This window comes from Hyperoodon ampullatus, assembly GCF_949752795.1.
Source record: "Hyperoodon ampullatus genome assembly, chromosome: 9".
Lineage (NCBI taxonomy): Eukaryota > Metazoa > Chordata > Mammalia > Artiodactyla > Ziphiidae > Hyperoodon > Hyperoodon ampullatus.
Window position 1 is genome coordinate 65,053,072 of NC_136922.1, and position 13,651 is coordinate 65,066,722.

The 13,651-nt window shown below is 38.7% G+C and overlaps 1 protein-coding gene across 4 annotated transcripts in view; it reads left to right on the forward strand.

Moving 5' to 3' along the window:
• Positions 1-13,651, forward strand: part of BBS9 (Bardet-Biedl syndrome 9) — a gene marked incomplete at both ends in the record, with an annotated part of 471,339 nt that overhangs the window by 227,079 nt on the left and 230,609 nt on the right. For all 4 annotated transcript variants that reach the window (XM_079711010.1, XM_079711009.1, XM_079711012.1 and 1 more), the window contains one exon: positions 12,637-12,809. In XM_079711010.1, coding sequence (XP_079567136.1) covers positions 12,637-12,809 — 173 coding nt within the window. The remainder of the gene's footprint in view (positions 1-12,636; positions 12,810-13,651) is intronic.

Sequence of the window (13,651 nt, forward strand, 5' to 3'; positions counted from 1 at the left end):
ATTCAGCAGACGTATTAGATATAGAGACTGTCGTGGCTGTTGTGGAGCTTCTGGACTAACGGGAGAGACAAACAGGTAGCGAACTGATACTAGAATGCTTGATGTGCTTACAGAAGCACACTTAGCTGCTGTTGGAGTCCAAAGGAATGAGATTCCATAAGAGATTTTATTTGTGAAGGATCTTGAGGAATGAATAGGAGATTATTAGGTGGAGGGCATTCCATAAAGAGGAAAAGTTATCTTCAGATGCTTGATAAATTGTGGGGTTTTTAGAGATCAGTAAATTTTCTTCTGTGCCTGGAAGTTCATAGAGTAGGGACTCTGTGATAGTCCTTTAATAAAGCCAAAAAATTTAGGGACAAGTGTCATGATCAAATCTAAACTCACCTGTCACCCACCTCATGCCACTGTGAGTGATTTAATGTGTACAGTGATTCATCAATATAATATTACTATTAATATTTATCTTAGAACACCTTAGCAGTATTATCAAGGGACAATGGGAATAGTATATAAATCTACTTGGAAAAAGCCTTTTGCAAAGTAAATTTACAGAAACCATCCCTAGTTTCTACTAATATTGAAGAGGTTGTATATGTAGAATATTATACTAGTGTCTACTGAAATTGTTTCTATTATTTCTTCCAACTTTTGGTTTAAAAAGCATTCATCTGCTTTTTCATCTCTCATTTTAAAATTTCCAAAGATCATAAATTATACTGATGCTTTGTTTATGATATGGATACAAACATTATTTATACTGATGAACTTCAGATGTTCTGACATGAATAGAGACTGACATTATGCACTTTTGTGCCCTGCTTAGTTAAATGTATTATTTTCTCCATTTGTAGTAGGGTGCAATGACAATTAACTGGGTTCCAATCATCCAAATTTATTTCATTTGGAGGATGAAATGGTTATTTCCACTGAGCTGCTATTACAAGATGCAAAGGAAAAGAGATAAAAAAATAAATTGTTCATTTTGGCAGCTATTTTAATTACCATATTGTAAAGATATATTTTGTAATACAACTTTCTTCTTTCATGTTATATTGCAAATAGAAATTTTCATTTCTCCTTTCCATGAAATGCGTACCCTGGAAAGTCTCCAGGGCAATGTTAACTACCTGGGAGTACTAGTGCTGAGAATATGCTTAATAATCAAAATAATGCCTTATAAATCTTCAACTCATTGATTCTTGTTGATTTTTGGTAATATGAAAAAAAATGAACTTGCAGATATCATGTTTATATTTTTATTTAAAGATACATTTATTTATTTATTTATTTATTTATGGCTGTGTTGGGTCTTTGTTGCTGTGTGCGGGCTTTCTCTAGTTGCAGCGAGTGGGGGCTACTCTTCATTGTGGTGCACGGGCGTCTCACTGCGGTGGCTTCTCTTGTGGCTGAGCATGGGTTCTAGGCACGTGGGCTTCAGTAGTTGTGGCACGTGGGCTCTAGAGCGTAGGCTCAGTAGTTGTGGCACGTGGACTTAGTTGCTCCGCGGCATGTGCGATCTTCCCGGACCAGGGCTCGAACCTGTGTCCCTTGCATTGGCAGGCAGATTCTTAACCACTGTGCCACCAGGGAAGTCCCTCGTGTTTATGTTTTTAAATCCCAAGTCTGATGGTGTTTTTTTATTTTAAAACATTTTTTCCTGCCCCCCCCGCATGTGTTGATGAATAAGAAAATAATTGAGGCCCAAATGTTAAAGTTACAGAAAATATCACACTATTTAAATGTTTATTATTATGATTTTTTACTTTTTTGTTGTTTGGTGACATTCATGTATTATACTTTATCACAGTGGAGTACTATCTTAATCCATTTGGGCTATTATTAAAAAATACCATAGACTGGGTGGCTTTTACCCAACAGAAATTTATTTCCAATAGTTCTGGAGGCTGGGACGTCCAAGATCAAGGCACCAGTAGATTTGGTTTCTGGTAAGGGCCTGCTTCTTTGTTCATAGATGTCTGACTTTTTAGTGTGTCCTCACATGGCAGAAGGGTCAAGAAAGATTTCTGGGGTCTCTTTTATAAGGGTGATAATCTCATTCATTAGGGCTCCACACTCATGACATAATCGCCTCCCCAAGGCCCCATATCCAGGTATTATCACATTGGGTATCAAGACTTAACATATGAATTTTGGGGTGACACAAACATTCAGGCTATAGCAAATACCTGCTGGGTATATAGAATTTTATTTATATTTAAATTTTTCATTGAGCTTTAGATTTTTTACTCACTTCATTCCACACTTTTTGTATCAAAGTTTTAATTTTTTCAGCCAATATATTTTGAACATCTAATTTTGCTTGATCTAAATTTTATAATACAAAGATAAATTGTGCTTGTGTAGGTCTTTTTCATACAACACTATAGTTGATCTCCATACCAACCTTGTGAGGTACGTTTTATTTTCCCCTTTGTGTGGATGAAGAAATTGAAGATTGGATGATTTATTAGTACTGAAGTCATAGATTTAAGAATTTACTACATTTTAAGTTTTGCTCAGGGATAAGACCTGAGAAACTGGAGATTTTCTTCCTAATGTGATACCCTTAATTGCTTATATATGCCACCACCATCTGTTGTGTTACCTTGGTCATGGTTATAATGTCCTAACTCTAAGTCTATTCTTGTTCCTTTCCAATTTGTTTTCTACTCGGCAGTTCTTGTAATAAAAACAAGGAAACAAACAATTACAAATTATATCATCCCACTCTCCAGCTTAAAATCTTTTGTGTTTATAATAATATCCAAACTTTTACCACCCCTTATAGGTCTCCCTGTATGTTCTGGCCTGGCCTAACATCCAGCTTCATCTACGGGCACTCTCTTCCTCACTCTGGCCTTCTCTCATTTCCTGGTACATGTCTGACTTTTTCTACCATGAAGTCTTTGAACTTGCCATTCCCTCTACCTGGGCTATTCTGCCCATCCTTAAGCTCCAAGCTTTATGCACAAAATGGTTAGGAGTGTGGGCTCCAGGCTCTGGCTTAGAGTTCGTTTGAGTGACTTTGAAAAAATTACTGTGCCTGTTTTTTCCATCTACAAAACGGAGATAAAATAGTACAATTATAATGTGTGAGAATCAAATGAGATAATTCCTGAAAAGCATGTAGCAATTTGCTGGTACATTGTAAGTGCTCGTGAAATTTTAGCTGCTAGTATTGTTTAACTGCTGTATTATATGAAATAATATAAAAACTGTTTTACCCATTAGTCTTTATCACAGCACCCTTTTTATCTGCATCATAGTCCTTTCATAACTTGTAACTATTTATTTGTTATTTACTTATTTATTTTCTGCCCTTTTCACTAGGATGAGGACCAGGACCAGTATGTGTTGTTCCCCATTGTTTCCCCAGCACTTATCATTTAATATCTTTTGAATTGAATAAGTAGGTGCAGAGTAACTTTGAATCTTCTTGAGACTATCTAATAAAGATAGTCTTGAATTATGGCTATTTTGCAAAGGGAATTGCATTTCATTTCTCTCATTTGTCTCTTTCCTTTGAACCTACTGTACACGACTTTTCTCTGTTACTTTATCTTTAGAAAGTGGAAGTCTTTGCTCAGTACAGGGGATTGAGATGGGTTTCTCAGAGAGTTCATAGGCCTCTGTTCAGATAATTCAAATCTTGATAAAAGATAAAGGGAAATGTTTAGACTTGCCCACATTTCATTTTGTCGGATTAGGGATTTTGTTGTCTGCCAGGAGTGAGGAAGGAGCTCCAGCTGTAGGTAGCAGAGATAAACACTTCCCCTCTCTGGGGAAGAGTTTTGGGCACCACTGCCTTTCTTGGCTATCCCACAACATCCCCTGCTCTCCTTAATGAAACACCCATGCCCAGTGTAAGCTATGAATGGGAACTAAACCCAGCACTTCCTCGGAGGCATTAGAATAGGTGTTAATTGGATTTGTCTTTCCCCAACATCAGCTCAGCCTGTGGACAGCTGAGCTTGGGGGTACTGGTTGGTATTTGGCTGAGAATCCTCTCCATATTTCCCCCAGTCATAAATTCTAATAAAATGTTTAACTTTTAAATAAAACTTAACTAATAAAACTAACTTTTGGTGGACAGACTTGCCAGGACATACCAGAATATGCCTTATTATGAGATTTTCTTGCAGTACCTATGTAGGTGATTTAACAGAAACCAGTGTATTATCTCGTTATAGTGCAGCATAAAAACTGCTCACTCAGCTTCAGCCATGCTAGCTTCCTCAGTGTTCCTAAAAGCACGTTTCTGCCTCAGGGCCTTTGCACTCACAGTTCACTTGGCTGGGAATGCTCTTCCCACAGATATCCCCATGGCTTGCTCCATCATTTCATTCAGGTATCTTGAGATGTATATTTTTTGCATCTTGGGCCAGATGACATAGTTCTTTTAAAAAATGTGTCATAATAATCCCAGTTGTTTATGTGCATCTCTTTTAAGATTTGTAAATTGTGACACATTTGTATTGAAAAATTGTAGTTGAATGGATAACTTCCTCTGTAGTTTTATTTAATTTTTATTTTATTTTATTTTTTAATTTTTGGCTACATTGGGTCTTCGTTGCTGCACATGGGCTTTCTCTAGTTGCGGCGAGAGGGGGCTACTCTTCACTGTGGTTCACGGGCTTCTCACGACAGTGGCTTCTCTTATTGCGGAACATGGACTCTAGGTGCGCAGGCTTCAGTAGTTATGGCACACGGGCTCAGTAGTTGTGGCTCATGGGCTCTAGAGCGCAGGCTCAGTAGTTGTGGCTCATGGGCTTAGTTGCTCCGCGGCATGTGGGATCTTCCCGGACCAGGGATCAAACCCATGTCCCCTGCACTGGCAGGTGGATTCTTAACCACTGCACCACCAGGGAAGTCCTATTTCACTTTATATATAAGAAATTTTATTCTTTATGTATATTTAGGCTATACCCCAGGTTTTTCTACTTGTATGTGGAAGGCTATTCAAAATCCTTCTAGGACCTAAATGAATTAAATTTCCTTTGAAATATCAGCACTGTAATGTTTGTGTAAAAATTTGCAGCTTTATCTAAAATGACAATAAATTCTATCCTAAGGAAAACTCATTTTATTAAGGCCGCTTTTTTTTTCATATCTGCTATTTGAAAGTTACTGGGTTAGTTAGGTTCTATGTGGGTCTAATGAAGTTTATTATGGAATCCCTGCTCTTTAGTTTATAATAGCCTTGGGGAAATAATGGTGAGAACGATGACAATGGGTAGCATTTATTGAGCACCTAATATATTTTAGGCATCGTTTTGAGTATTTTATTAAAAGGTATGTATACGTGAGAGGAAATGACTGCAATGAGGCAGTGTGTTGTCTCACTTTTAGGATCTCAGAATCTGGGAGTAGTAAAGGATCTTGTTCAGTATTATGAACTCTGGAGGTAGCTCTTCTCTAATGATCTTGACAGGCATTCCTGCAGGATCTCCATGGAGATTTGCAAGAAGGGCAGGGCTTTGAGCCCTGAAAAAGGAGCTCACGCTGCCCAGAAGGAGCTGAGGCTGAAAGATGAGGGGCATGAACAGCTGTTGGAAGCATGGGAACACCTGGAACAGGAGCTGGAGGAGTTGCTGATGGCCAGCCTGTCTGAGGAAGCCCACAAGATGGTGTAAGAAGCCCACGTGAAGTAGGTGGGATCAGAAAAACAGCTGAAGGAGGCATGGGCTGACATGCCATAGGTGGAAGTGACAGCCTTGAAGACATCGGTCATCATATCCACAGCAGCCCTCCCAACCATGAGCTCCACCTGGCCCCACTAAGCCTGGACCCCACAAGGGCCCAGAACACTGGCAGCTCCATCTGCCCAGCTGTGTGTCCCACTGTGGGACATTCTCTCACCCTGGACTAGGATGACAAGGAGGTGGACATGATTTCTTTCCCACCCTGGACAAGCCCTGTTCCTTCCTGGGAAGGGTGTACCACAAGGATATGGGCCCCTGCCTGGATTTCACAAAGTGGGATCTCCTGGTGCTGGTGCAGGCCACTCTGGAGGACAACACGCTCACCATCCAGCCTGTGGCTTTGCAGATGCTGCCCACAGTGAGGGCAGCCACAGTCAAGTGTGGCAGTGCCAACGTATGTGCCTACACCTGCTACTATCACATTCGGCTCTGTCACTCCAATAGTCAGGACTACATCTCACCATCCTCTTGGGCTTGCATCACTGCAGCATGCAACTTCATCACCTACATCTGCTACATCCAGCAAGGACTGTGTGACAGAATGTGAAGCCAGTGTTTTGGGAGATCACAAAACCACAAAAGGAGATGTAGCTGGATCAGCTCAGCTTCATCCTCTAGAAGGCCAAGGGCACTGCCTGGGCCTGGATGGGTGCTCTGGGTTGGAGAAAACACCTGCCCCAAGATGGGCAGACACAGAGAAAGACAAGGTCCTGGAGCCAGCCCTGAGCCAGAAGCCACCCATCTACCTAGGAGTAGGGACAAATGGCTGGGACCGGGAGGCAGCACTGAGCTGCCAAATATCTGTTCCAGGATGGATGGAGGGACAGACAGATCTGTACCTCCAGAGATGGCCTGTCTTTCCTCCCCATTGAGTTCTATATCTCCCAAGGAGATTTTAAAGAAAGCACCAAACACCAAGGAGCTCAGAGTCTTAAACACTTCCTGAGGCAACTGACTCTGTGAATATCTATAATAATTATACAATTCTATCGTGCCTTCTGCCTTTTGCAGCTCCCTTGCTATTGTCTAATCCTGCTGTGTGATAGACCATCACATACTTAAAAATAGTTATATATCACTCGGGGAAAGCCCTGGCACTTTTGTGGCAAAGTCAACCTTAATGGGGTATCCCTGACTCAGTGATGGCACAAGCCATGTTTGTTCTTCCCCCATCACTCCATCTTCCCAGGTCAAAGGTGAGTTCCTTGAGAGCAGAGGCTCTTGCTTTATTCCCATTCTTGCTGATTTTATCCCCAGCATCTTGTACTGACTTATATAAATGAATGAAAGAGTGAATAAATACCACTCTGGGTTTACTGTGTTGGACCCATTTTTTTTTTTTTTTTTTTTTTTTTTGCAGTACGTGGGCCTCTCACTGTTGTGGCCTCTCCCATTGTGGAGCACAGGCTCCGGACACGCAGGCTCAGTGGCCATGGCTCATGGGCCTAGCCGCTCCGTGGCATGTGGGATCTTCCCGGACCAGGGCACGAACCCGTGTCCCCTTCATTGGCAGGCGGACTCTCAACCCCTGCGCCACCAGAGAAGCCCCTTAATTGATATTTATAGGACATCCCATCCAAAAACAACAGAATACACTTTCTTCTCAAGTGCTCATGGACATTCTCCAGGATAGATCATATCTTGGGTCACAAATCAAGCCTTGGTAAATTCAAGAAAACTGAAATCATATCAAGTATCTTTTCCAACCACAACACTATGAGACTAGATATCAATTACAGGAAAGAGTCTGTAAAAAATACAAGCAAATGGAGGCTAAACAATATGCTACTAAATAACCAAGAGATCACTGAAGAAATCAAAGAGGAAATCAGAAAATACCTAGAAACAAATGACAATGAAAACACGACAACCCCCCCAAAAAACCTATGGGATGCAGCAAAAGCAGATCTAAGAGGGAAGTTTATAGCAAAACAATCCTACCTCAAGAAATAAGAAACATCTCAAATAAACAACCTAACCTTACATCTAAAGCAATTAGAGAAAGAAGAACAAAAAAACCCCAAAGTTAGAGGAAGGAAAGAAATCATAAAGATCAGATCAGAAATAAATGAAAGAGAAATGAAGGAAACAATAGCAAAGATCAATAAAACTAAAAGTTGGTTCTTTGAGAAGATAAACAAAATGATAAGCCATTAGCCACACTCATCAAGAAAATAAGGGAGAAGACTCAAATCAATAGAATTAGAAATGAAAAAGGAGAAGTATCAACTGACCCTGCAGAAATACAAAGGATCATGAGAGATTACTAAAAGCAACTATATGCAAATAAAATGGACAACCAGGAATAAATGGACCAATTCTTAGAAAAGCACAACCTTCTGAGACTGAACCAGGAAGAAGTAGAAAATATAAACAGACCAATCACAAGCACTGAAATTGACACTGTGATTAAAAATCTTCCAACAAACAAAAGCCCAGGACCAGATGGCTTCACAGGTGAATTCTATCAAACATTTAGAGAAGAGCTAACACCTATATCCTTCTCAAACTCTTCCAAAATATAGCAGAGGGAGGAACACTCCTAAACTCATTCTACAAGGCCACCATCACCCTGATACCAAAACCAGACAAAGATGTCCCAAAGAAAGAAAACTACAGGCCAATATCACTGATGAACATAGATGCAAAAATCCTCAATAAAATACTAGTAAACAGAATCCAACAGCACATTAAAAGGATCATACACCATGATCAAATGGGGTTTATCCTAGGAATGCAAGGATTCTTCAATATACGCAAATCAATCAATGTGATACATGATATTAACAAATTGAACGAGAAAAACCATATGATCATCTCAATAGATGCAGAAAAAGCTTTCAACAAAATTCAACACCCATTTATGATAAAAACCCTCCAGAAAGTAGGCTTGGAGGGAACTTACCTCAACATATTAAAGGCCATATATGACAAACCCACAGCCAACATCATTTTCAGTGGTGAAAAACTGTAACCATTTCGTCTAAGATCTGGAACAAGACAAGGTTGCCTACTCTCACCACTATTATTCAACATAGTTTTGAAAGTTTTAGCCACAGCAACCTGAGAAGAAAAAGAAATAAAAGGAATCCAAATCGGAAAAGAAGAAGTAAAGCTGTCACTGTTTGCAGATGACATGATACCATACATACAGAATCCTAAGGATGCTACCAGAAACCTATTAGAGCTAATCAATGAATTTGGTAAAGTAAAATTAATGCACAGAAATCTCTTGCATTCCTATACACTAATGATGAAAAATCTGAAAGAGAAATTAAGGAAACACTCCTGTTTACCATTGCAACAAAAAGAATAAAATACCTAGGAATAAACCTACCTAAGGAGACAAAAGTCCTGTATGTAGAAAAGTATAACACATTGATGAATGAAATGAAAGATGATATAACAGATGGAGAGATATACCATGTTCTTGGATTGGAAGAATCAACATTGTGAAAATGACTATAATACCCCAAACAATCTACAGATTCAATGCAATCCCTATCAAACTATCAATGGCATTTTTCACAGAACTAGAACAAAAAATGTCACAATTTGTATGGAAACACAAAAGACCCCAAATAGCCAAAGCAATCTTCAGAAAGAAAAACGGAGCTGGAGGAATCAGGCTCCCTGACTTCAGACTATATTACAAAGCTACAGTAATCAAGACAGTATGGTACTGCCAGAAAAACAGAAATATAGATCAATGGAACAGTATAGAAAGCCCAAAGATCAACCCACACACATACGGTCACCTTATTTTTGATAAAGGAGGCAAGAATATACAATGGATAAAAGACAGCCTTTTCAATAAGTGGTGCTGGGAAAACTGGACAGCTACATGTAAAAGAATGAAGTTGGAGCACTCCCTAACACCATACACAAAAAGACACTCAAAATGGAGTAAAGACCTAAATGTAAGGCCAGACACTATTAAACTCTTAGAAGAAATCATAGGCAGAACACTCTATGACATAAAACACAGCAAGATCCTTTTTGACCCACCTCCTAGAGACATGGAATTAAAAACAAAAGTAAACAAATGGGACCTAATGAAACTTAAAAGCTTTTACACAGCAAAGGAAACCATAAAAAAGACTAAAAGACAACCCTCAGGATGGGAGAAAATATATGCAGATGAAGCAATTGACAAAGGATTAATCTCCAAAATTTACAAGCAGCTCAATATCAATAAAGCAAACAACCCAATCCAAAAATGGGCAGAAGACCTAAATAGACATTTCTCCAAAGAAGGTGTACAGATTGCCAACAAACACATGAAAGAATGCTAAACATCAGTAATCATTAGAGAAATGCAAATCAAAACTACAAGGAGGTATCACCTCACACTGGCCAGAATGGCCATCATCAATAAATCTAGAAACAATAAATGCTAGAGAGGGTGTGGAGAAAAGGGAGCCCTCCTGCACTGTTGGTGGGAATGTAAATTGATACAGCCACTATGGAGAACAGTATGGGAGGTTCCTTAAAAAATTGAAAATAGAAGTACCATACGACCCAGCAATCCCACTACTGGGCATATACCCTGAGAAAACCATAATTCAAAAACAGTCATGTACCACAATGTTCATTTCAGCTCTATTTACAATAGCCAGGACATGGAAGCAACCTAAGTGTCCACTGATACTTAGAAAATGTGGCACATATACACAATGGAATATTACTCAGCTATAAAAAGAAACGAAATTGATTTATTTGTAGTGAGGTGGATGGACCTAGAGTATGTCTTACAGAGTGAAGTAAGTCAGAAAGAGAAAAACAAATACTGTATGCTAACACATATATATGGAATGTAAAAAAAAAAAAGAAAAAAGGTTCTGAAGAAAGTAGGTGCAGGACAGGAATGAAGACACAGACGTAGAGAATGGACTTGAGGACACGGAGGAGGAGGGGCAAGCTGGGATGAAGTGAGAGAGGGCCATGGACTGTACTGCCAAATGTAAAATAGATAGCTAGTGGGAAGCAGCTGCATAGCACAGGGAGATCAGGTAGGTGCTTTGTGACCACCTAGAGGGGTGGGATATCGAGGGTGGGAGGGAGACGGAAGAGAGAGGAGATATGGGGATTTATGTATATGTATAGCTGATTCACTTTGTTATAAAGCAGAAACTAACACACTTTTGTGAGGCAATTATACTCCAATAAAGATGTTTAAAAAAAAAAAAAAAAGACTGGAGTGAGGGGAAGACTGGGGAAGCTCCAAGGGGAATGATATGACAGCAGAGAATACCAGGGTGTTTGCCATGCACCCTGGCAGGCATACTCAGTGTATTTTATTCCTTGTATAATTGAAAAGAGTATGACTAGGGGAATGAGAGCAGATATATTCTTGAATTCTGGCCGAGGATGACAAATTGAAATTAAAAACCAATTTGAAGAGGTAATATATTTATAGAATTTATCAACGTACCATGGGGAATATAAATAAATGTTTCACATGCACGTATCATATTACTTTAAGCTCCTTAAGCAAAAAGACTAAGGTAATTTTTGTACTCCCAACATTTCTTTCTTTATGAAATTGCACGTAATAGTTGTTCAGTAAATGGTGAACTAAATAAAATAGGTAACTTTGATCTCAGAAAGTGTACAGTCTCTTTGCAGAGACTGAATATAATCATCTGGAAAGTTAAATAAGAGTACATGGTTGTATGTATTAAGTGCACAGTGGACTGTAGAATTCTCTATATAAATTCAGAGAAATGCAGGGTTATGAGGTGGTTAAAATTGATAGATAATCTTTGGATTAATTGCTAAAGTTCCAATCCCTGCTCTGTTACTAACTGGCTAGATGACCTTGCAGATTATTTAAACTCTTCTGTCGGCTAGATTTATTCTTTTGTAAAATGGGGCTATTGTTATATAGCCAGTAGCCTATTGGGCTGTTGAGGTTTAAAGAAGAGAGTGAATGTGAAGTACTTTAAATAGTGATTGGCACATATAAGCCTTCTATAGATGGTAGAGAAATACAGGTTTCTTGGGGTAGGTGAGACTGAAGCCAGATCCTGAAGAATAGGTAGAGTTTAGACAATTGGGGAAGAAGGATATATATCATGAATTATAGGTCTGACATTTAAATTGCTTGGTGACCTTTGGCAAATCTCTGAAATTCTCTGTGCCTGGTTTTCCTTCTTATAAAAAATGGGTTGTTGTAGTTATAGTGCTTGATGCATGGTTGGTGCTCTTCTCATAGCTGCTCTTATCATAGATGTGGTTATTGTCACTGCTGTCATCATCATTGTCATCACTGTTGTGACCATCATCATCAGGGTAGGAGATAGACAAGACTTTGGCTGTCTTGGAGCTGATGTGTCAGGGAATGGAGGGAACCAAGATTTATAATTGGGGAAGGGTCTTATTGTAAAATCTCTCTTCAAATGAAAGAACTATTAGAAAAATAGAAAACTTTGATTATGATTACAGGGATTTAAGCTGGCTACTGTGCCCAGGATGTGGGCTTTCTATAGAATAAATTTTATTTCACATCAATTTTTTGAAACAAACTAATGATACCAGGTTGTACTTTTGCAATGGCTGTTTTCTTACCTTTTTTTTTATGTTTGTTTGTTTTTTACCTTTTGAGTAAAGCTCTTTTTAGAAGGATCCAAATTTTGTGTTTTTACCATACTGAAACCTATTATAAAATACATAGTTAAAAGGACTATGCAGCTTGCTGCTGTGACCACATACCTTTAGAATGAGCTTTGAAAATGTTAAGTTGTTGATGCAGAAAATCACGATAAGGCAGTAGAATTATTTTTATTAAGCCAGTAGAAATTATATCTATATTCCAAAAAAGAAATCTTTGTCCTTTTGGTATTCATGTCAGAGTTGGTGATAATTCATGTAGTTTCAGCTACTAGTTATGTGTTAATAAGCCTTTTCCTTAATTATTTTTTCTCTTTAGAACGATATCGCATCCAGAGTGAACAATTTGAGGATCTTTGGCTCATAACAAATGAGCTTATTATCCGCCTTCAGGAATATTTTGAAAAACAGGGAATCAAAGATTTCGCCTGTTCTTTTTCTGGATCTATGCCCCTTCAAGAATATTTTGAGTTGATCGATCATCATTTTGAGGTGTGTATGATCATAACCCGTATCATGTGTAATGTTTCAATATATGAAAGAAAGATGCTATAGAGGTAAGGATTCTAGTATACATGCTATTAGGCAGTGTACGTCAAGTTGTTATTCTTACGTGGATGGTGGGGTTGTGAATCTGTTCCTACCCTCTTGCCCAGTTTGTGATCAGTTGCAGACTTTTACAGAGTGGCTGCCTGGAGCTGTGGTCTGGCCTCAGAACAGAGCTGGTTTAATTCTCCCACATGGGGATTTAACCTTTGACCCCAGTAACCCAGTGTTAAAACTATTTGAGCTTATTGGCAGCCATTTGGCTAATTCTAGCAGGCCATAAATGAGGTGTGATTATAAAGTAAAGTGATTTTTCCTTTTCATTTTTAACAAGCACACCAGAACTTCTGCATCTGAATGAGGGTTAATCACATAAAATATTCTCCAGTATCTGGCACGATGGGTGCTTAGTAAATGCTGAATGATTAAATGTCTAAATTAAGGAGATCTGACAGTGACTTTGTTGCCTGTATATGTTTGCATTTCTTCTTTGGAAGTACCTTCAGAGCTTGTGTTAGATTCTCTTGAGTATCTTGAGGGTGTCAACTCTTCATCCTTTGAAGATTGATTTGATATTTGAAAATAGTCAGGAGTCATGTTTTGTGAAAAAAATTGGACAATGAAAGTCATTGTTTTAAGTCCCATGTGTTAAAAAAAAAATTCACCAGGCTCTTCTTATTTGCCTATAAGTAGACCCTGTAGGGAATTACAAAGAGGAATTTCAAAAAAATTTTGCACTTTAAGGAAACATTGGTTCCCTAGAGTGGCTACTTTTTAAGGAATCAATA